This window comes from Neovison vison, chromosome 7 (genome assembly GCF_020171115.1).
Source record: "Neovison vison isolate M4711 chromosome 7, ASM_NN_V1, whole genome shotgun sequence".
Classification (NCBI taxonomy): Eukaryota; Metazoa; Chordata; class Mammalia; order Carnivora; family Mustelidae; genus Neogale; species Neogale vison.
This window is the reverse complement of record NC_058097.1, coordinates 50,285,147-50,308,761: the sequence shown is the minus strand read 5'-3', so window position 1 is coordinate 50,308,761 and position 23,615 is coordinate 50,285,147. Positions and strand designations below refer to the sequence as shown.

Genomic DNA, 23,615 nt, shown 5'->3' with positions numbered 1-23,615 from the left:
GGAGCGGGTCGGGGGAAGGTGACGGGGGAAGTGACTAGTTAGAAGCAGTTGTCCCTTTCCAAGCAGTGTGCCTGGCGGCCCCAGGTGGCGGATAAGGAAACAGGCCGAGAGACAGGAGGCTGACCAGACTTGTGGAGGGCAGATCAGGTGGCCAGCAGAACGGCGCGCAGGAAGTCGTCCAGATTTAGCCTCCGACAGAAAGCAAACCCGCTGGCAGAGGAGGTGCTCTGCGCGGGCGGACGGGGAGGCGGGGCCAGGAGGACAGATGCCAGAGACCCGCGAAGGTACCTTAAGGAGGGGGCGTGGCTTGGGAGCAGTCGCACCTCTCCTCAGACCGGGCGGAGTTTGGCAGGAATTTATGGAAAACTGAAGGAGGCTGCGTCCCAAATTGGAAAGACGGGGCGTGGCCTAGCGCCAGTCGAACGGAGGGGCGTGGCTCCGATTCCCTATGGGGCGTGGTCTCGCCCTACTTGGGCGGAGGGGCGTGGCTCAGCTCGGCGCGCGGCACCTCTGAGTCTGCGCGCGCCGGAGTCAGGGGTCACGGCGGCGTAGGCTGTGGCGGGAAACGCTGTTTGAAGCGGGTGAGTAAGGGGAGTAGAGAGATTGCAAGGTTTCGGCTGACAAGGAAGGAGGGTGGAGGAGCTGGGAATGGAAGCCTTAGAAAGGGTTACGAGGGTCATGGAGGCGGGAGGGATCCCTTTGGCTCGGGGGCGCGGTGTACACGGGCAAGGGCCGGTGATCGTGGGAGTGTGCGCAGGGGCGCGCGGGAAGATGAAGGGGTCTGGGGGGGCCCTCGGCGTGCGGTGGGCGCTTGTGCTGGGTGCCTGGCCCCCGGGGCGAACTGGGGAATGCACTCTGGAGGGTCTTTGGGGCGACGGGACCCCGGACGCATTGGAGGACTGTTTGGGTGCACGTGGGGGCATGGTGTCATCCTTTATTCACTAAATACTGAGTACCCTGTGCCAGGCACGGTTCTAGAAGCAAAGGCTACAGCCCGAACAAGTCAGAGAAAGTCCTTGCTCAGGGAGAAGACAGACAGTATACAAGTGATAAGTAATAATGATAAAGCAGTGCTTTTGGGGTTTGATATATTATACGAAGTGAAATAAAACAGGGTAGCCAGTTTCTTTAGCTGGGGTGATTTCAAAAATCGCTCCTCTGGGGAAGTGACATTTGACAGAAAAGTCAGTCATGTGAAGAAAGCCCTGGACAGAGGGACCATCAAATGCAAAGGGCCTGAGGCAGGAAGAAGTTTGGTGTGTTTGTAGCTGGAGCCAAGAAAAACAGGTGAGGTTAGAAGACATGTTGGGGGGACGCCTGGGTGGCTCAGTTGGTTAAGCAGCTGCCTTCGGCTCAGGTCATGGTCCCAGGGTCTTGGGATCGAGTCCCACATCGGGCTCCTTGCTCAGCGGGGAGCCTGCTTCCCCCTCTGCCTCTGCTTGCCATTCTGTCTGCCTGTGCTCGCTCTCTCTCCCTCTCTCTGATAAATAAATAAAATCTTTTAAAAAAAAAAAAAAAGACATGTTGGGGAGCCCGATCCTTGTAGAGGGCGGTGTGAGGTTTGGCTTTTATTCTAGCTTCCCCAGCGAGCCATGGGGGCTTTTGAGCATCAGAGCAACAGAAACTGCCCTGTGTTTTGAAAAAATCAGGCTGGGGCACCTGGGTGGCTCAGTGGGTTAAGCCGCTGCCTTCGGCTCAGGTCATGATCTCAGAGTCCTGGGATCGAGTCCCGCATCGGGCTCTCTGCTCAGCAGGGAGCCTGCTTTCCCCCCCTCTCTCTGCCTGCCTCTCTGCCTACTTGTGATTTCTCTCTGTCAAATAAATAAATAAAATCTTTAAAAAAAAAAAGAAAAAATCAGGCTGCTGAGTGAAGATGGTGTTGTAGTGGGAACAAAAGTGGGAGGAGGAAGGCCGGTTAGGAGGCGAGAGGGGATAATAGATGGCTCAGACTGCAGTGCCATCTATCAGTCTCAAGTTGTCTTTGGGGTTTGAGCCGCAGGGTATAAGGAAGAAGAGCTTAGATGGCTGCGGTATGTGGTTTGAGCGATAGGTTGGATGGAGAAGGCTGAGGAAGAGCAGGTTTGGGGCATCACTCTGAGGTAGCAGTGAGTGGGCAGGGTGATGTTAGTTTCTCAGCTTTATAACCCCACCTATATATGCTGGGAACCTATGGTTACCTGTCTCTCCCCCTCCTTGCTGCATGTCACCACCCAAGTCTCCTGTACCCTGGAGAAGGTGCCTTACTCGATGATGGCTTTTGCAATGCTGTTCCCTTCTCCTGCAATGCCCTTTCCTCTCTTCAGGCCTTCTTTCAGTCAGCTGTGCTTATGTCAGGCCCTTTGCTGGGCACTGGGGAGCCGATGATAATTCAGTTTGGTTGGTGGAAGATAGGAGATCTCAGTCCAGAGTGCTCTGAACCGATGAGAGACAGCGCTAGTCTTGAGGTGAGAGAAGCAGCAGGGGCTCAGGAAAGACTTGTGGTGTTGGTGGTCCTCAAGAGGAGGCTAAACTGACACAACTCGAAGTGGCCTGTGTTCCAGGCCCTGTGCTGAGTCATGCTGGGAACCCGACTTGAGCGAGACCCTGACCCTGTTTTTGAGGTATTCATAGTCTGAAGCAGTTCCGGGTGCAGTGGGTGCCCCAAGGGGCCAATGAGTGGCCTGGAAGAGTTGAACTGGAGCGGAGTTTCTGTGGAGGCCGAGGAGTAAAGTGGCTGGAAAAGGGGGCGATCTCATCCAGCAAACATGTCCCAAAGTCAGGCCCTGTGCTGGGCACGTGGCTCATGTTCCAGCAGGGGGAGACAGACAAAAAGCAATGTACAAAAGAAAGCTGCAGAGGATCTTAAGAGAGCCAGAGGTGCGGGCACCTGGGTGGCTCAGTGAGTTAAGCCGCTGCCTTCCGCTCAGGTCATGATCTCAGGGTCCTGGGATCGAGTCCCACATCGGGCTCTCTGCTCGGCGGGGAGCCTGCTTCCTCCTCTCTCTGCCTGCCTCTCTGCCTACTTGTGATCTCTCTCTCTCTCTCTCTCTGTCAAATAAATAAATAAATAAATCTTAAAAAAAAAGAAAAAAGAAAAAAGAAAAAGAATTAAGAGAGCCAGAGGCGCTGGGAAGTGGTGAGACTCAGGTCTCCTAGAGCCTATGAGATTTGTAGGTGGAACAAAAATGTGGTCTGAGGGGACGGGAGAAGCTGGAGTGACACAATGTTGTTGGGATGGGAGCTGCCCTTTGCTGAACTGGGGGAGACTGTGGGGAGTTTATAGGGAGCAGGTTTGCAGGGAGATGAGGGGCCTGGCTTTGGACTATGGGATGCAGAAACAGACATCCTCCTGGTGAGCATCTGCCTCTGTTAGGCAGGAACCCTGGGGAGGATTCTGTGCCAGAATCTGGACGGGGAGCCCGGTGAGCATAGAGGTGGCAGTGAAAGCCGGGGGATTGGGAGAGATGGGACGAGAAGACCGAGGGAGGGAGCGTCGCAGAAACTAACATCTTAGCCAGGGCCCACTCGGCATTGTTGTCTGTTTGCCAGTGAAGGGTCCAGAACAGGAGAGATCACCATGTTTCCCCAGCTCCTGTCCTGTGCCTGGGCAGCTGAGAGGGCACACACAGGGGTCTTTTTCCTTCTCCCACCATGCCCTCCAGGTCTCTCCCTGCAGGTTGGAACTCTGTGTGTCTCTGTGGCCTCCAGGTTTTTTCCTTCCTGTGAGATGAGCCACCTGTAGAAACAGTTTGCATTCAACAGTCACAAAAGGAGAGTCTGTCCCAAGTTTTCCGTACTGTGCTGCAAACAGCCCCATTGTTCACTGACGAACAGACGGAAGTTTAAGCACAACGTGATACAGCCGCATGGTGAGGAAGTATTCAGACCTGAAAGACAGACAGGACACACTGACCTGTGCCGTGTCACAGGTAGACCTTGAACACATTATCCTAGGTGGAAGAAACCAGACTCCAAAGGGCATGTATTCTAAGGTTCCTCATATAGGAAATGCCCAGAATGGGCAAATCTGTAGCAATAGACAAAGTAGCTTTGTGGTTGTTTTGGGCTGGGAGAAGTGGGGTGGGGACGGTCTGGGGTGAGGGTGATGGCCAAAGGGGTGTAGGGTTTCATTTTTGGGTGATGGAAAGGTTCTAAGATTGGCTATGGTGATGGTCACACAAGCTCTGAATATACTAAAAGCCCCTGAACTCTACACCTGAAACGCATGGGGCATTTGGTATGTGACTTCGGTTTCAATAAAACTGTCCCATTCTGTTCCTTGCACCCCCACCCCTGCCCAGGGAAGTCAGTGTTACCAGTTTATGACCTGTCTTTCCAGAATTAGGCATTGAAAACAAACATGCTTTGGAGCGCCTGGGTGGCTCAGTTTGTTGAGCATCTGATAGTGACCTTCAGCTCAGGTTGTGATCTTGGGGTCCTAGGATCAAGCCCCCTGTTGGGCTTCCTGCTCAGCAGGGAGTCTGCTTCTCCTTCTCCCTCTGCCCCCTGCTCATGCTCTCTCTCTCTCTCAAGTAAATAATTAAAATCTTTAACTTACCTACAACTGTCCACTTGAGAACCTGTGGATTTCACTGTATGTCAATTCCACCTCAGTGAAAACAGGAAAGCTGGAAAGCCACAGTTCTGCATCTAGGGGTTTATGCTAGAGATATACTATCACATATGAAAATCTGCATGTACGAGGTTATTTCCAGAGCACTGTTTGTGATCACAAAAGACTGGAAACCACCTAAATGTCCCCACCTGGGGGACTGTTTAAATAAACTACATTAATTCTGTTCTGTGGAATATTATGCAGCTGTGTAAAGGAATGAGGAAGCTCTCTATATACTGATGTGGATGGCTCTCAAAGACCTATTGTTAGAGAAAGCAAGGTGCAGAATGGTGCACTTCCACTGTTATCTTCTTGTAGTAAAAAAAAAAAAAAAAAAAAAGAGTCTGGGGTGCCTAGGTGTCTCATTGGGTTAGAGCCTCTGTCTTCAGCTTGGGTCATGATCCTGGGTCCTGGGATCGAACCCCACATCGGGCTCTCTGCTCAGCGGGGAGCCTGCTTCCCGCCCCCCTCTCTCTGCCTGCTACTCTGCCTACTTGTGATCTCTGCCTGTCAAATAAATAAATAAAATCTTTAAAAAAAAAAAAAGTTTAAAAAATGTTTGCCCTGATGCTTCCATTAGGAAACAGTCAAACCAAGGTAAGGATTGGACTGCAAAACTACCTGTCGGGAATCTTCAAAAATGTCAATGTCACAAAAGGGAGCAGGAAACTTTTTTTTTAAAAGATTTTATTTTATTGGTGCTGAGCCACCCAGGCACCCCTGAGGTTAACCATTTAGTATGTTCATGCATCCACCACCTCTGTCTACTTCCAGAACATTGTCATCCCCCCAAAAGGAAACCCCATGCCCCTGAGCAACATTCCCCATTCCTCCAGTGTGTACTCGTGTGTCTGGCTTCTTCCAAGCAGCATGCTTTCAAGATTCGTCTGTCCTGTGTGTCTATCAGTAGCTGCCTGCTGTCTAGCACTGAGAAGTATTTGCAACAACACATCCCCCGTCAGTTTAGAATTTGTCTATGCTATATTGGTTAGGGTCTAGGCTAAGTTGCTGTAACAGAGACCCCACAGCACACATTGGCCCAAGCAAGACCCAAGTATATTTCTCCACACAGCTGCCCTGAGGTAGGCAGCTCTGCCCCCAGTAAGTTGTCGAGGGGCCGGGGTTCCTTCTGTCTCAGAGCCTTGCATTCCCTGCGGTGTTGTCCATGCCCCCGCAGTCAGGGTTGGTTCACCACCGCTATGTCCACATGCCAGCCATTGAGAAGGGGGAAGAGGCTATAGAGGCAAGCTTCCTTTGAAGGTTGTCTGGAAGTTGCACGCCTCCCAGTCATTCTTTCTATGGGATAGCTCAACAATGTGACCGTCCGTAGCAGTGCACCCTGGGAAATGTAGTCTTGGGCTGGGCTTCCTGTGGCAGCTGCGAGGCAAGGTGTCCGTCCCAAAAAGGACAAAGGATGAGAGGGGAGACTGGATATAGGGTTGGGTGGGAGCATTTATGAGATCCAGAGGTGTCAACTGGAAGCCAGGGCAGCTGACCTATCTACTCCCCACTGGGCCTGGAGTCTGCCCTAGGTTCCTATAATCTCGCTCCAGGCCTAGATGCTGGGAGACATGTACTTTTTAAAAACTTCTTTCTCAGGCACCTGGGTGGCTCAGTTGGTTGAGAGACTGCCTTAGGCTCAGGTCATAATCCCGGACTTCCAGGATGAGTCCCTCATCAGTTTCCCAGCTCCTTGGGGGAGTCTGCTTCTCCCTCTGCCCTTCTCCTCTCTCATGCTCTCTCTCACTCATTCTCTCTCAAATAAATAAATAAAATCTTTTTTTAAAATTTCTTTTAAAAAAAAACTTCTTTCTTTTTTTAGAATAACTTTAAACTTATAGGAAGATTAAAAGAATAATAGTACAAAGAACACCTGTATGCCCTTTACCCAGTTTCATGTCTTTTAACATTTCCCTGTCTTTGCTCTCTTTGTTTTGTGATTTGCATGTGCTCAGGCAGAATATTCTCTACCTGAACCTTAGTGAAGTTAGCAACCTGAATGAGCTTGAATACGGTCTTTGGTCAAACCTACCAGAGGATATGTACTTTCATGTCACTACATCTTGTCAAAACATACTGCAAAATAATTTTTTATATGTTGCAATCAAGAAAACATATAAACAGGGGCACTTGACAGCCTTAGTTGGAAGAGCACACAACTCTTGATCTCAGGGTTATGAATTTGAGCCCCACGTTGGGCATAGAGATTACTTAAATAAGTTTTTTTTTTTTTTTTTTCCAAGCAGAGAGGGGGAAGCAGGCTCCCTGCTGAGCAGGGAGCCCAATGTAGGGCTCGATCCCAGGACTCGGAGATCATGACCTGAGCCAAAGGCAGAGGCTTAACCCACTGAGCCACCCAGGTGTCCTCTTAAATAAGTTTATTTAAAAAAAAAAATGAGAAAACATATAAACATGTAAATTGCAGCCTCCTTTTTGGTTTTTCGTTGTGTTTGCTACATTGGATCCTGGATGGGGGAGAGTATTATAAAGGGCATTTTGGGGGACAGTTAGAAAAATTGGAACATGGACTCTTTGTTTATGTTGTTATTGAGTTGTTGTTAAATGTCCTGGATTTGATCATCACACTGTGCTTGTTTAAGGGAATGTCCTTAGACTGCCTGGGTGGGTTGCTCAGTTAAGCGTCTGCTTCAGCTCAGGACATGATCTTGGGGTCCTGGGATCAAGCCCTACATTGGTGGGGGGGGGTTCCTGCTCAGCAGGGAGTCTGCTTGTCCCTCTCCCCTTACTCACGTATGTGCTCCTCTCTCTCTCAAATAAATAAATAAAATCTTCAGAAAGAAAGAGAAATGTCATTTCTGACTGGTGCCTGGCTAGCTCAGTCAGTAGAACATGCCAATCTTGATCTCAGGATTGTGAGTTCAAGCCCCACATTGGGTGTGGTGTTCCTACTTTAAAAAAAAAAAAAAAAAAAGAGGAAGAAACAATGTCCTTGTCTTTCAGCAATATATGCTGAAGTATGCAGGGGTTAAGGGGCATGGTATCTGACTGACAGGCAGCTAACTCAAATGCTCAGGAAAATAGATAACATGCTGACATGTGCGTATTACGAATAGGGGGGCTGATGAAGCCAGTGTGGCAACAAATTGATACTTGGGGATTCTGGGTGAAGGGTAAATAGTTCTGGCAATTTGGAATATTTCAGAATAGAAAGGGCTTTGGTTTGGTTTTGTTTTGAAGGGGGATGGGAAGCCTCTCAATTGTTCTGGGCTGGGAAGGGACCAGATCCGATTTGTGTTTCAGGCTGCTGCCTGGCACCCAGCATAGTATGACTGGCCTAATAGTCAGCCGCCCAGTTGTTTGTAGAACGGAGGCCTGGGCAGGTGGGGAGATGGGTGGGTGACGGCGTCGGAGGCAGAGGTTTATGGTAATGAGAGGGGTGTGCTAAGGACTGGGGGTTGTAGGCAAGCAGCCAGGTGAAGGGATGCGGAAGGTTTGCGCATGTGACTAAAGGGTTAAACTGAGGTGGGGAGTGGGCTGTTATTATAGTAACATTATAGTCATTATAGTAACATATAGTATATGGTGGTTTGGCACAAGAAATGTGCCAGCACCCCGTGATCATGCTACTCCCAGGGCCCACCAGGGAACAAAAGGCTCCTGGCCATGGTGGGTGCATGGGGGGCCATGAAGAAGATAGGAACCCTCCCGAGCCCTGACTTGCCCAGCAGGATGGATGGCAAGCGGCGGCCAGGCCCAGGGCCGGGGGTGCCCCCAAAGCGGGCCCGTGGGGGCCTCTGGGATGAGGAGGAGCCATGTCAGCCATCCCAGTTTGAGGAGGAGCTGGCGCTGATGGAGGAGATGGAGGCCGAGCACCGACTGCAGGAACAGGAGGAGGAGTTGGTGCAGCCGGGCCTGGATGGAGCAGCAGATGGTGAGACCCGGAGTGGGAACCCCCTGCACCCCCACACCCGTCCTGCCTATGAACCGGGTCAGCCATAGAGCTTGCCTGTGACCTCTGACCTCTGGCCCACACTGTACCCCTACAAAGTGCTAACCTTTGACCCCATGCTAGTATGCCACCTTTGTTGCCTACAGCTCCAAGTCTGACCTTGACTCTCTCCTGAGTTACTTGCCTGAACCAGAGCGCCCTATCCATCTGACTTCCCTTTCATACATCAGATGCCATGTGGGAGGTCATGGGCTGGGCTGGGGGACCACGACTCCATGTACCCTGCTTGTCTTCCCTCCCCTCCCCACCCAGGGCAGTTCTCCCCAACAGCCATAGATCCCCGCTGGTTGCGGCCCACACCACCCCCTCTGGATCCCCAAACAGAGCCTCTCATCTTCCAGCAGTTGGAGATTGACCATTATGTGGGTGAGCTTGGTGGGCAGAGGCCTGGTGGGTGGGAGGTGGGGCCTTGGGCTTTGAGGGAGGAGATGGACCCACAGTGCCCACACAGGTGACCAGGGCTGTGGGTGCCCAGAGGGGCAGCAAGAGGGGAAGGGGGCCCAGGTGTCCCACAGGGCTTCTTGGAGGTGGGGAGTATCTTCCAACTGAGGCCTGAAGGTAAGAGCTGGCTCCTTGCTAAGGCAAGACATGTGTGGTTTGACGTCCATCCATCCCTCTGTCCATCTGGTATCAGTCAGGAACAGCTGAGGATCTGCACTAAGACAGGCCCTATTTCAGTGAGATCAAGTCCCTGTTCTTCAAGGCTCACCTTCTGGAAGGATAGGCAGAAGAAAAAAGGAAATGGAACCTCGGGTGGCCGTGAGGGTTATGGAGGGACATGTGGTAGGGCGGAGGTCCCAGACTGCACATCTCCGAGGTCCGAGGACAGAGAGGTCTGGAATGTTTGAGGAATGGCCAAGAGACCATGGTGGCAGGAGCAGGGGGCAAAGATGGGGGGAAGGGGCAGCATGTGAGGCCCTGTCTGCCCAGGAAAGGACGGGGGGACTCCATTCGCATGGGCGGGAAAGCCTTTGGCTCTGGAGAGATCACGCTGACTCGAAGGTTAGTAAGGCTCCCCTGTGAGAGAGTGAAGAGACAGGCGACTGGCCGGGTGGAAACGTCCACCATCCACATACTGGCCACAAAACCAGGACCACGAATATGCTCTCAACAGTCAGAAAACAGTCCGGTCCAGGAAGGGACAAAACACTTGATCAGACAGTTCACTCAAGGAGAGACCGTGGCAAATCAGCACTGGGGTGGACACTCAGGGTCACTGGCTGTCAGGGTGATGCAGATGACAGCCACCACGAGACACAACACATCCTATTAGAAGAGCTCACACCCACACATGGACACCAAGGGCTGACGAGGATGCGGGCCAATGGATCGCTTGCTCGCGCCCTCCCGGGGGGAATGCTATGGTTCGTAGCCCCTCGGGGAAATAGCCTGGAAGTTTCTTAGAGTTCAGCCTACCCATTTTTCCTTCTCTAGCTTTATTGAGATAAAAGAGTTAAATCTACTCTTTTCTTAGGACCAAGCAATTCTACCCTAGATGTTTCCCCTAGAGTGACAGGAGCCAGTAGACTGTGTGGTCCCGTGTATGTGGATAGTCTCAAAATGACAGAAGTAGAATGATAGAGAGCAGACAGACCACGAGGGCCTGGGCTTGTGTTGGAAGGGGGTGTGATGAGGAAAGCACATCTCTCAGGAGCTGTCTGGAGTGACAGACCGGTCTTGTGCCTGATTTTGGTGGTGGTTCCACAAATCTACATATGTGTATTAGAGCTGATAACATTGGACCCACAAAGTCAGTATTATTTTCTAAAAGGAAATACTTTTTTGCAAAAAAGGACTCCCTCTAGCTCTACAGTGGCAAACGGACTGTAGGGACAGCGATGGAAATGGTGGCTAGCGAGGAGGTGGTCGGGGCAGAGTGAACAGTGGGCAGACGCACTCCAAAATGCAGGAATTAGGGGGCTGTATTCCTGGCCCAGGAGGAGCCTGGGGAGGCAGGCCTTTGAGGAATCTGTGGGGGTTGCCCCTGCCTTATCCCATGACACCCCCAGGCCCAGCACAGCCCCTGCCTTGGACACCCCAGCCGTCCCACAACCCCGTGCCAGTGCTCCGTGCCTTTGGAGTCACCGACGAGGGCGTGTCGGTCTGCTGCCACATCCAGGGCTTCGCACCCTACTTCTACACCCCGGCGCCCCCTGGTGAGTGGCCCTGACCCACCAGACCCCCTCTCGCCCCTGCCCATCTGGAGGCCCCCGCCTGACCCCACCCCCAGTGCTTCTAACAAGCTCTCCCACGGCCAGGTTTTGGGCCCAACCACCTGGGTGAGCTGCAGCGGGAGCTGAATGCCGCCATCAGCAGGGACCAACGTGGAGGGAAGGAGCTCATGGGGCCGGCAGTGCTGTCCGTGGAGCTGTGCTCCCGGGAGAGTGAGTGCTGCCCATGGGCCAGGCGGGTTGGGGTCCCTCCAGGCCGGTACTAGCTTCCTCTGTCCACAGGCATGTTCGGGTACCATGGGTATGGCCCCTCCCCATTTCTACGAATCACCCTGGCGCTGCCGCGCCTCATGGCCCCTGCCCGCCGCCTCCTGGAGCAGGGCATCCGTGTGGCGGGCCTGGGCACCCCCAGCTTCGCACCTTATGAGGCCAATGTCGACTTTGAGATCCGGTATGACCCTGCCTCTCTCCAGCCTCCACCCCTGCTGTCCCCCACCGCCCCGGCCATCTTCCGCCCACTGATCCTCACCCCCTCCAGGTTCATGGTGGACACAGACATTGTCGGCTGCAACTGGTTGGAACTCCCAGCAGGGAAATATGTCCTGAGGTCGGAGGGGAAGGTACGGGGCTCCCCAGGGGCAGGGGGGCCACAGAGCCGGGACCCTGCAGTCACTGACAGGCCCCATTCCTACAGGCCACACTGTGTCAGCTAGAGGCAGACGTGCTGTGGTCTGACGTGGTCAGTCACCCGCCAGAAGGGCAGTGGCAGCGAATCGCACCCCTGCGCGTGCTCAGCTTTGACATTGAGTGCGCTGGTCGCAAAGGTCTGTCTCCAGGGCCCGGAGCTCCTCCTGCTCTTGCTTCAGATATTGGTGACATGCTGGTCTCCTCCCAGGAGTCCCCATACTTCTTGAGCTAACTCGGGGAGAAGGGAGTAAACACGGAGGTGGACAGGTCTTCGTAAGATTCTCCATTGAAGGAGGATGGTGGCGGACAGTGACAGGGCAGCTCAGACAGGTGGGCAGGGAAGGCCTCAGGGGTGATGAGGCAAGCCTTGTGGAGAGGGATGAGGAGCCTCCCCCAGCGCGCACGTGCCTCTGCAAAGAATAGCAAGTGCAAAGTCCCTGGGGCAGGACCATCCCAGTCTGTGAGGGACAAGGAGAGGGCCAGGAGCTGAAGAAAGGGGAAACGGTGGGTTGCACATAGTCTCTAGGCAGTGGAGGCAGAGGGGAGTAGACGGTCTGGGGAGATTTGGAGGTGCAGCCACCCTGATGTGTCATGAAGGGAAAGGAGGAGCCCGGTCCCCTGTATCCCCTTCTTATTCCCTGTGCAGGCATCTTCCCTGAACCTGAGCGGGACCCTGTGATCCAGATCTGCTCACTGGGCCTGCGCTGGGGTGAGCCGGAGCCCTTCCTGCGCCTGGCACTCACCCTACGGCCCTGTGCCCCTATCCTGGGTGCCAAAGTACAGAGCTACGAGCGGGAGGAGGAGCTGCTCCAGGTGGCTCTTGTTCCTTTTCCCCTCATTTCCTCAGAACCCCCCACCCGGCCTCCACATCCCAGGCTGAAGGCCTCTGGATGCTGAGACACCCGGTCCACAGGTTCAGACCCCTTCACTTTGCAGGGGTGAACATTTCCCCTCTGGGTTCTGTGTTATTTTCAGAAGCACCTGCTCAGTCTTTCTACAGTGGGCAGGAGAGCTCTAGGGTTGTTTTGGGGAGCTTCTGGAATGTTCCAGGAGTGGGGATGACCCACGCCAGGGGGATGATCAGGATGACAACCAGGGTGACCCAGTGTGCTCTCACCCCCAGGCATGGTCAGCCTTCATTCGTGCCATGGACCCCGACGTGATCACCGGCTACAACATACAGAACTTTGACCTTCCGTACCTCATCTCTCGGGCCCAGACTCTCAAGGTAGGGCAGGCAGGTCGGGTAGGCTTATCCCACTGGGGGCTTGAGGGATGGGCAGCCACCTGCTCCTTGCTGCCTTCTGGCTTGTGGCTCTGTCCCTGGCGGGTGGCCCACCTTACCCTGTACCTGCAGCCCACCGCCCCCAGCGGCTCCAGGGACCTCACCGAGAACCTAGCTCTGGCCCCATCCCTGCCCTGTTTGAAGTCCAGAAGGTGATTGTGGCTTTTGCAGAGGCAAGGAGGGCATTTATGGTTAAGTAAGGAGGGGCTTGTGTGTTTGAGGCGCAGACTGAAACGTGCAAGGGTATAGCATCTTCCAGACTTCAAAATATGTCAGCAAAAATTAAGGAACAGCGGGGGGAGGTTCCTCGAAGCGAATGGCAAAGCCTTGATATGAGGAGACACAATTCAGCTCACAATGGAGGTCGTATTGTATTATTTCTTTCTTTTACTTACGTTTCGCCAATTTTGTAATGAGAAGTAAAAATCATGTTTGGGGCACCTGGCTGGCTCAGTCACTAGAGCGTGCAACTCTTGATGTCAGGGTTGTGGGTTCAAGATCCACACTGGGCATGGAGCTTACTTAAGAAAATCGAATGCTATAAAAAAAATCATGGGCGCCTGGGTGGTTCAGTGGGTTAAAGCCGCTGCCTTCGGCTCAGGTCATGATCCTAGGGTCCTGGGATCAAGCCCCACATCGGGCTTTCTGCTCAGCAGGGAGCCTGCTTTCTCCTCTCTCTCTCTCTGCCTGCCTCTCTGCCTACTTGTGATCTTTGTCTGTCAAATAAATAAATAAAATCTTTAAAAAAAAAAAAAAAAGAAATCACGTTTATGGCCTCCAACAGCGCCAGGAAGTTCATCCTGGTCAGTTCCTCATGGGACACTGCTCCTCTCCCCTCTGTCCCTCTGCCCTGCCACTCCACCAGCTCAGGCCTCTCCTCTCTACCCTGGCCCTCCCTCCTTCTCCTCCTGGGCCCCTGTCTCTCCTGATCTCAGGCCTAGCTCTCTGTGCTGCCCCCTGCTGGGCTCCCACCTAGCTTTCCCCAGGCCCCTCACCCCGTGCACACAGTCGCCCCACTGAGCTCAGCATCATCCCCACCTCTGCCCCTCCTATAGCTGCCCATCTGAGGGCAGCTCCCCAGCCGCAGGGTGCCATCTGTAGCCTCTCAGCCCTGCAGCCATCAGGCCTCTGACTATCCCCGTCCTGACCTCCTGTCTCTCACCTCCAATCCCTGCCTCCCTGGCCGCAGAGGGCTTTTCTGCATCAGAACTGCTCCTGCTTCTGGGCTCTCCGCGGGAAGAGCGTGGTATCATGGGTGGCGTCGCGGCCCTGGGATGGGGGTGGGGGTCTCCGATCTGGGCCACGGCTCCCATGCAGCCTCACCCTGCCGGTGGGTTTTGTCCTCAGGTGCACACGTTCCCCTTCCTGGGCCGCGTGTCTGGCCTCCGCTCCAACATCCGGGATTCGTCCTTCCAGTCCAAGCAGACCGGCCGGCGGGACAGCAAGGTGGTCAGCATGGTGGGCCGCGTGCAGATGGACATGTTGCAGGTACATGGCCAGGGTGGGGTGGGTGCCCGCCTCACAGGGCTGCTGGGACATAGGGCCCACCATGCACCCCCTGCCTCAGGTGCTGCTGCGTGAGCACAAGCTCCGCTCCTACACACTCAATGCCGTGAGCTTCCACTTCCTGGGCGAGCAGAAGGAGGACGTGCAGCACAGCATCATCACCGACCTGCAGGTGCCTGGCCCTGGCCTGTGACCTCTGACCCCTGTACCTCCTGCCCCCACCCTACCCCCCATCTGACTCTTCTTTCGACTCCTCTGACCTCGGCCTCCCGCCTTCCTGACCAGGAGGCTTCAGCCTCCCAGCTGTCCTGACCTTCACCTTAACCTCTTGGTTTTGACTTGTGACCTCACCCTACAAGTGTTAAGTCCCCACTCCTGCCCGTTCACAGGACCTCTGGCACTGCATCCTTTATCCTGCAGTCCCACCCACATCTCTGGTCCACACTTGCTCTCCAGACGGCCCCCTCCTCCCTCTTACCCTGTCAGCTCCCCAACCTCCCCGCTCCCCACTCTGCACCCAGACCCTTGCCCTCCTCCCCTGATGTCACCTGTGCCTATCCCCAGAATGGGAATGACCAGACACGCCGCCGGCTGGCGGTGTACTGCCTCAAGGATGCCTTCCTGCCCCTGCGGCTACTGGAGCGGCTAATGGTGCTGGTCAATGCCATGGAGATGGCACGAGTCACTGGCGTGCCCCTAGGCTACCTGCTCAGCCGAGGCCAGCAGGTCAAGGTCGTGTCCCAGCTACTGCGGCAGGTCAGTGGGCGGATCCAAGGGTGGGCCGGGTCACAACACCCTCAGCAAGTCCCCACTCCTGGCCTCTGGTCACTCTCTGTGTCTTCTGGGAGGTGACACCTGGATGCCCATCCATGCTCCTCCTCCTCCCTCTTCCTGTCTGCTCACGCCTGCCTCCATTTCCTGACTTCTCCCCTCCTAGGCCATGCGCGAGGGACTGCTGATGCCCGTGGTGAAGACAGAGGGTGGCGAGGACTACACGGGGGCCACAGTCATCGAGCCCCTCAAAGGGTGAGGCCCTGTGGCTGGGTAGGGGCGGCTTGGGATTCCCAGGGCTGACTCCTCCTCGACCCCCAGGTACTATGATGTCCCCATTGCCACCCTGGACTTCTCCTCTCTGTACCCGTCCATCATGATGGCCCACAACCTGTGCTATACCACGCTTCTGCGGCCTGGGGCCGCCCAAAGACTGGGGTATGACCCCCTCTTCATCCTGTGTACCCCAGGCCTGCCTGTGAGCCAGCTTCAGCCAGGACAGGGCCGGGAGCCCAGAAATAGTGGAGAGGGGAGATTCGAGAGGTGGGGAGAGCCTGAAAATCTAGAGAAGGAAGTGATGGGGAGGCCAGGTTCATGCTGTCCTCCCCATCCTCCTACCCAGGCTGACTGAGGATCAGTTCATCAAGACACCCACAGGGGATGAGTTTGTGAAGACATCAGTGCGGAAAGGGCTGCTGCCCCAGATCCTGGAGAACCTGCTCAGTGCCCGGAAGAGGTGGGTTCTGAAGCCTCACACCCACCTCTGTGCAGACTTGCTCCTCATCAGTCCCTGTCCTTCATGGTCACCCCAGAATTGCCATGTCAAACTTAACTGCAGCTGTGTGTGAATTAGAACAAGACATCCCTCCAAACAGCTCCCATTTGCCTTGCCTCTGTGCAGTGCACAGCCTGAACAAAGGTACATGGCACTGATTTCTAGAAACGCACCCTAACCAGAGCCCAGCCCCAGCCTCTCCTCTCTCCCTGAAACCTGGGGCACTGCATCAGTGGCCTTTGCTTCTGTCCTTCCAGGGCCAAGGCTGAGCTGGCCAAGGAGACAGACCCCCTGCGTCGCCAAGTCTTGGACGGGCGGCAGCTGGCATTGAAAGTGAGCGCCAATTCTGTATATGGCTTCACTGGTGCCCAGGTGGGCAAGCTGCCATGCCTGGAGATCTCCCAGGTGAGTGCTCAGTTGCCTCAGTAGGTAGAGGGGAGCAGACGGTCCCTCCCTAGGGGAACCAGGTCTCTGTATGGTGGAGGTTGCAGTGCCCAACTTGCTGAACATCTCTGTGGGTCTGGGAGGTGGCGAAACAGATGAGGGTTCCTGCCCTCCAGCAGCGTGCAGCCTCATGGGCACACAGATGGTGACAACCGTAAATGCATATAGGAAGGTGGTTGGTGCCTGGGGCTCTGCTGACAGATGAAGCAGGAGGGAGGGGGAGTGGCAGGGTGAGCAGAGGTTTTGTTTGTTGCTCATTCGTTCCATTTATCATAGTCCATCTGACAGACCCCACCCACCTCCTCCCCTGGTGCCTGTAAGGGTAGGGATGCAGAGGGCGGGTTCCAACCAGTTGGATGGGCAGAACAGGGCTCATGGGGGCTGGGGCGGTGCTGGAGGCCGACCAGTAGCACACCCAGGCTCTGACGCTTCATGCACTGTGTGAGCTCTGTCGCCGAAGGAACCAGTGTGAGAGTACTCCTTCCCACCCCAGCTGTCTGGTGCTTGCAGGGTGCTTGGTCAGTGCCCTGCTCAGAGAGGGGATGCGGACCGAAGACCCCTCAGTGGGGTCCCAGGCCTGTTTACCAGAGGCAGCTCTGCTGCTCCGATGGAGAAACAGATCCACGCTTAGACCACAGAGGATCTGGGTCCAAGGTTCTGCCAAGCTGGGATCAGTGCCTCAACTTATGGCCTGAGAGAGCCTTAGAAAGGTCTTCCTGTCCAGCTCCTTGCACTGGGGTTTGGGTCCAAACTTGGTTCCCCCCTGCCATGGGAAGCTCCCTCTGTACCTGGGCACTATGTCAGTCCTCATGTGGCTCTGCATGGAAGACTTGGAAGAACTGCCAGTAGCTGGGCTTTTGGGTGGGAGAGACCTGTGTACACTCCCACGTACCTTCAGTCCCAGAGCCCCCAAGATCACGCTCCCATCCAGTGATCCACCAGAAGGCCTCGAATTTAGAACCTACTCACGATTATGACTTTAATACAGTTAAGGGTTAGGGATTAAAATCAGCCGAGGGCAGGGTGCCTGGGTGGCTCAGTGGTTTAAAGCCTCTGCCTTCAGCTCAGGTCATGATCCCAGGGTCCTAGGATCGAGCCCCTCATCGGGCTCTCTGCTCGGCAGGAAGCCTGCTTCCCTCCCTCTGTCTCTGCCTGCCTCTCTCCCTACTTGTGATCTTTTGTCTGTCAAATAAATAAATAAAATCTTGAAAAAAAAAGTTTAAAAAAATCAGCTAAGGGCAAAGGCACAGAGCTTCTAGTTGTCTCTCCCAGTGGAGTCATACAGACAGTGCTCATTTCTCCTGATACTGGTGTGTGACAACGTGTGTGGAGTGTTTCTCACTAGGAAAGCTCACCCGAGCCTCAGTGTCCTGGGTTTTTATTGGGGGTCAGTCACAGAAGCACGGAACCTCTGTGTGACTAACCTTTGTTATTCGGTCTCCAGACCCTGCAGACAGAGATCAGGCTGATACCATGTGGCTCCAGGCCTCACTGTGAGTTATGTTAGTACAGTCCAAGGTCCTAGGTGAACAAAGACACGATCTCAGGTAGGATGTTCCAAGGGCTTAGAGGTTTCCTCTAAAAGCCAGGCCTCTCTTTGGCAAGGTTCATCCCATAGTGCATCCACCCACACTCCTCTCACTGAATGCCTTCCAAAGTCCCCTGGGACCTCCCCAGTCTACTTGGTGGAAAGAGGTGGGTGTTCGTCTGTCAGATTCCAGCCCGAGAGAGGAGAGGTCAGGCCTGGAGGGTTTGGCTTTCCTTCCCCTGAAGCGCCCTCATTAGGACTATTGCTTCCTGGTCTGTCACTCTGTCTTTTCCTTCTTCACTGTTTTCTCTGTCCCTCTGTTTTATCTGTTTCTTAGTCTCATTTCTTATTGTTGTCTCTCAGGCTTACAAAAACAAAATAAAACAAAAAAACCCATGGAATCATTCCAGGAAAAGATGAAGGGAAGAAGGAACACAAAAACAGGTGGAACACATAGAAGGAAGATAGTACAGTGATAGATGTAAGCCCAGAGAAGATCAGTAATTATACTAAATATAAGTTGCCTAAACACTCCAGTTAAAAGACAGAGATCTCTGACTGGGTCCAAACAAACCAAAACAGAAGAGTCATACCCGTTTCTCCTTGGTGTGTGCCCCTCTAGCCCCCCACTGCCCCAGCTGCAGCTTCCTGTTGGAAAGCTTCTCCATGAGGCAAGCACAACTCTAACCCTGGGGGGAGGGGGCACTTAACACATAGGGTCATTTCCTGTTGTCCAAAGATGTGGGGTGACACTGCTGGCTTTCGGGGAGGGGGCCAGAAGTGCCAGTGGTCCTGTACCTGGGAGAGTTGCCTGCAGTGTCGCCACATGTCACAGCCCCTCTGTGGAGGGAAACACAGTGTTGATGGCCCCTCCAACCTCAGGCTTGCCAACATGCACTTTTTGCAGTCATTCCTCTTCTGTGCACAGAGCTCTGGGCCAGGGACCCAGTTCTTTCCAACAGACCCTTAAGGAGCAGCTTAGTAGCCCCATTTTGTAGATTTGCAAATCAAGGCTCAGAGGGTCAGAGTCCCTTGGCCGAGTCCACGCCCCCAGGAGGTAGTGGAGGTGGCAGCCTGAGCCCATGAGCTGTAGATGGCTCCGGGGCCCTCACTGCCTGGTTCTCTCCCTGACAGAGCGTCACTGGGTTCGGGCGCCAGATGATTGAGAAAACAAAGCAGCTGGTGGAGTCCAAGTACACAGTGGAGAATGGCTATGGCGCCAACGCCAAGGTCAGAGGCTACCCGACCTGCTGCCCAGAGATGGGCCTGGGACTGTTGGGGGATATCAGGGGGCTGGCCCTCTTCTCCCCTCTTCCTCCAAGTCACACCAACCCCTCCCCAGGTGGTGTATGGTGACACTGACTCAGTCATGTGCCGATTTGGTGTCTCGTCTGTGGCGGAGGCAATGGCTCTGGGGCGGGAGGCTGCTGACTGGGTATCAGGCCACTTTCCCCCGCCCATCCGGCTGGAGTTTGAAAAGGTAAGTCAAACTCCCTTGGGCTTGGAGTAGCCAGGTTTTAGAGGATCTCTGATTTTCGGGGCCTGCAAAGTGTAAGAATGCATTCACATGAGGTTCTCCTGGTATGTCAACATCTGGAGAACCCCAGTGTTGCTCAGGGTCTCTCCTTTTGGGGTGCCCTGCTCTGGGTTCTCTGGGTATCCCATTCTCCATGTTCATATGCCCATTTTGAGGAATTTTGCTGCTTGGATTGTCTCAAATTTGGAAACCTCTGACGCCTTGGGCTTTGCTACACAGGACGGTGTCTATTTTGTGAAAACCTTGTCAGTCTTCAAGCATCTCTGGTGTTGGGTGTGGGGGCTACCTTGGGTGCTGGGGATCCTGATGGGGCGAATCCTGGATTGTGGTGCCATTGGCCAGTGCTCCTTGGAACTCAGGAGGAATCAGGCTGGGGTTTGGGGATGCACACTGTATGCTCTTTCCGAGGTTCAAACTTAGGGTCAGGTCTTGGGTATACCTGCTCTCAAATTTGGAGCCTCCCAATTTTGAGAAGCCCCTATGTCAGGGCTCACTTCTGGGCCTAAGTCTCAGCTCCTTGAACCCCTGTCTGCCTCAGGTCTTTCCCAGATCTTTGATGTGGGGCTGTCCAGGCTACACCCCCGTGTCTGGGTCTTGTGCTTTAGGACATATCTCTAGGTTTATCCCAGTCTCTATTTCATGTCTGAGGCCCCTAGAATGCTGAGGGTGCCCCTGGGCTTAGGCGCTGGAGTCTTAAGGTCCATGTCCCCCAGTGTCCCCATCCCGCATGGCACAGATCAGCCTTGTGTGTCCTCAGTTTCTGAGGGAAGTCTCAGGCCTCTGGAAGTCTCAGGTCTCAGCCGCGGGTCCTCCTCCAGGTCTACTTTCCCTACCTGCTCATCAGCAAGAAGCGGTATGCTGGCCTGCTCTTCTCCTCCCGGCCTGATACTCACGACCGGATGGACTGCAAGGGCCTAGAGGCCGTGCGCAGGGACAACTGCCCCCTTGTGGCCAACCTTGTCACTGCCTCCCTGCGCCGCCTGCTCATTGACCGGTGGGTGGAATCCCCTCCCCTGAGACCAAGGAGTCCAGGCCGCCAGCCCCCTCCTCCCCTGGGGACCCAGGTGTCAGGCCCAGCTCGTCCTCAGTGGTGGAACGGTGGAAAGAGTGTGCGGTGGGACAGCTGTGGGTCTGGGCCCCGCCTCAGCCACCTTGCAGCCTGTGGCCTGGCCGCATCCCTCCCTGCCTTGGGCCTCAGCCCCCAGGGCACATCCTGGCCCCCCAGCCTTGGGGTGGTGGAGGTACCAGCCTGGCCCTCAGCAGCCGCTGGCGACACCCTCCACCCCATTCCGGCCCTGCAGGGACCCGGCGGGCGCTGTGGCCCACGCACAGGACGTCATCTCCGACTTGCTATGTAACCGCATTGACATCTCCCAGCTGGTCATCACCAAGGAGCTGACCCGCGCGGCTGCTGACTACGCCGGCAAACAGGCCCATGTGGAGCTGGCTGAGAGGTCTGCCCCGGGGGGTGTGCAGGACCGCCCAGAAATAGCCCCTCTCCTGCCAGCTGGGCACCACTTCCTGTGCCCCGGCTACCCCCGCCAGGCCACCTGCCCTCACCGCCTGGCCTCCCCGGTCTCCCCGCAGGATGAGGAAGCGGGACCCCGGGAGTGCGCCCAGCTTGGGCGACCGTGTCCCCTACGTGATCATCAGTGCTGCTAAGGGCGTGGCTGCCTACATGAAGTCCGAGGTCAGGCCCACCTGGGCTGCCTGCTCCGCCCAGCTCCCCTCAGCTCTCACTTCTGCTTTCCAAGCTTGGCGGGGAGGGTGTTTCCCTCTGTGGGCCCCCTAGGGCCCTGAGAACCGCCCCCAACACACCCCTGGGAGTTGGCTCCATGATGCCTTTCTCCCAGGCCTCCTGTGCCCTCTGGAGGCCCCCCCACCCTGTTATTCTGACCCCCCCTCCCTCCCCCTGCAGAAGAAGACCCAGCCTCACTGCACACTGAGTCTCACTGTCTGTTTCTCTGTCTGTCTCCTTGGTCCTTGCTCTGCAACCCATAATTGTCTAGGATTCATGTCCTCCCTCTCTATACCCTGATGGCCAGTGACCTCTGACCCCCACAACCCCTTCCTCAGTCTCCAGGTCTCGTCCCGCCCCCTCATATCTTGGCTTCTGGCCTTCGCCTTTAGCTACTGTACACCTTCACGCCCCAGCTCCAATAGGTGACCTCTGACCCTTGCTTGGTATAACCTGAGGACCCCCACCGATGGACCCCAGCACAGATCACAGCTCATGGCCAGGGACTGCCTTGGGGTCTCCGACACCATCCTGGATCCCTGTCCCCCAACTGATGCCACCCCCTGCAGGGCAGCACTTGGGTCCTGTGACTGCCCCACATCATTGCCCACCGTCATGACAGGGAGCCCCACCCCATGGCTTACAGTGCCCTTTGCCCCGCTGCCTGCTGAGGACCACAGCTCCAGCCCCCCGGCCGCTGTGTTTGCAGGACCCCCTCTTTGTGCTGGAGCACAGCCTGCCCATCGACACACAGTACTACCTGGAGCAGCAGCTTGCCAAGCCGCTCCTGCGCATCTTTGAGCCCATCCTGGGCGAGGGCCGTGCCGAAGCCGTGCTGCTGAGTACTCAGGGGCAATGCCCAGAGGGGAGCAGGGGGGCACCGGGGGCCTGTTGGGGGGCACCTGGGCCCACTGTCTGCCCTCACCTGCAGGGGGTGACCACACACGCTGCAAGACGGTGCTCACGGGCAAGGTGGGCGGCCTTCTGGCCTTTGCCAAACGCCACAGCTGCTGTATTGGCTGCCGCACCGTCCTCAACCACCAGGGTGAGCGCCAGACTCCAGCCCTGACCCCAGCCCCTCCGGGGGACCCCAATCCTCTACCCCCCACCCTCTACCCAGCTCCTCTATCACTGAGGTTCCCGGCACCCACCATCCCAGCTGGGAGTGCCACCCGGATGGGCCTCAGCCCCTGGGCGGGGGCTCCTATTCACAGGCACCCCCTGGAGGGTCCTGGGCCCCCTGCCCTGGGAGTTCCCCGGGGAGTTTTCCCCCACACACTCGCTCCCTTGTTCTCTTGTCTCTGGGGACTTTCAGAAGCCGGGATGGGCAGCGGGTGGGGAAGGGGCAGGGACAGGGCAGCTTGGGCTCTGGCTGGGCCCCAGCTCCCCTGTGCCGACCTGCCCCCTCTGCCAGGAGCCGTGTGCAAGTTCTGCCAGCCTCGGGAGTCTGAGCTCTACCAGAAGGAGGTGAGGGGCGAGGTAGGGCGGGTGGGGGGTCATGGGGATGGCGAGGGGAGGGCAAGGCGGGGGCCGGGGCCCCCTTTCAACTGTCTCACCTCCAGGTGTCCCACCTGAACGCCCTGGAGGAGCGCTTCTCGCGCCTCTGGACCCAGTGCCAGCGCTGCCAGGGCAGCCTGCACGAGGACGTCATCTGCACCAGGTATGCAGGCCCTCCCTGCAGGCTCCCAAGGCCTGGGGACCGGAGCCCCAAATGGCTGATGTTCTGGGTGTCCCGGCCTCGCTGTGGGGAGGACGCTGCTCTGGGGGCCAGCATCTGCCCAGGAAATGGCCACAGTTCTCTCTCTTCTGCGCTTTCTCTCTCTCTCTCACACGCATACATACATGCGAGCACACACAATTGCACCATGGCCCAGCCCCCTCCCCCAGGGCGGGCCTGGCTTTCCCCAGGGAACGGGTGGGCGGGGCTGGTTCCCACGCCAGGTGACAGGTGATATACGGCTGGTGGAGCCCAGTGTCCCCGCGGGTGCCCGCTGTTACGGTTCCCCCCATGCCCGCTGAGCAAACAGCCTGCCCCTGAGGGGGGTTGGGTGGGCAACAGGCGGGGGCCAAAGTCCTGGGAACGGCCCGGGCCCCATCACTGGGCTGGGCAGCGCCCAGTCCTGACCCTGACCCCCACTCAACCCACAGCCGGGACTGCCCCATCTTTTACATGCGCAAGAAGGTGCGGAAGGACCTGGAAGACCAGGAGCAGCTACTGAGGCGCTTTGGCCCTCCCGGCCCTGAGGCCTGGTGACCTCTGACCCCTGCAGTCTTCTCACCAGGGCTGGGGGGGCTGGGACGGTGTTGGCGGAGAATTAATAATAAAGTTCAGGCCTTTTGTTTCCTGGTTCTTTGTGGTCTCTGGTAGGCGAGGTCCACTGTCCTGAACCCTGGCCCAGGTGGGTCAGCTCCACTCAGTGGGGTCCCTGGACCCCAGGAAACCCCTGCTGACTTCCTCACCTTCCCTCCAAGAGCACTGCTGCCAGCCCCATGAAAGCTGGGCCTGCCTCAGTCTCCCCCTGAGACCCTGAAGGCCCTGAGGGAACATCTAACCACATATCCTCCTCTGCCTGGACTGCCCCGCCCTCCGTCACCCCCCCCCACCCCCG

At 56.0% G+C, this 23,615-nt stretch overlaps 1 protein-coding gene across 2 annotated transcripts; it reads left to right on the top strand.

Moving 5' to 3' along the window:
• The first annotated feature begins 539 nt into the window (after positions 1-539).
• Positions 540-23,350, top strand: POLD1 (DNA polymerase delta 1, catalytic subunit). 2 transcript variants are annotated; one of them, XM_044256804.1, is made up of 27 exons: positions 540-581; positions 8,284-8,486; positions 8,817-8,930; positions 10,574-10,720; positions 10,823-10,948; positions 11,018-11,186; positions 11,274-11,355; positions 11,430-11,559; positions 12,069-12,235; positions 12,546-12,650; positions 14,055-14,195; positions 14,275-14,385; positions 14,778-14,969; positions 15,151-15,239; positions 15,306-15,422; positions 15,607-15,720; positions 16,017-16,164; positions 18,866-18,961; positions 19,074-19,211; positions 20,087-20,262; positions 20,570-20,722; positions 20,856-20,958; positions 21,716-21,848; positions 21,938-22,051; positions 22,421-22,473; positions 22,569-22,666; positions 23,155-23,350. In XM_044256804.1, the coding sequence occupies exons 2-27, from the start codon at positions 8,285-8,287 to the stop codon at positions 23,258-23,260; spliced, it is 3,324 nt and encodes a 1,107-aa protein (XP_044112739.1). In that variant the 5' UTR covers positions 540-581; position 8,284; the 3' UTR covers positions 23,261-23,350. The 2 variants fall into 2 exon arrangements, with proteins under 2 accessions (XP_044112739.1, XP_044112740.1); XM_044256805.1 differs by lacking the exon at positions 15,306-15,422.
• The last annotated feature ends 265 nt before the right edge of the window (positions 23,351-23,615 follow it).

Excerpts from the sequence above, each read along its gene's own strand:
- POLD1 (XM_044256804.1), top strand. The coding sequence starts at position 8,285 with ATGGATGGCAAGCGGCGGCCAGGCCCAGGGCCGGGGGTGCCCCCAAAG. Across the intron at positions 15,721-16,016 it reads CTGCTCAGTGCCCGGAAGAG|GGCCAAGGCTGAGCTGGCCA; the intron begins GTGGGTTCTGAA and ends CTGTCCTTCCAG. Across the intron at positions 22,052-22,420 it reads CACCGTCCTCAACCACCAGG|GAGCCGTGTGCAAGTTCTGC; the intron begins GTGAGCGCCAGA and ends CCCCTCTGCCAG.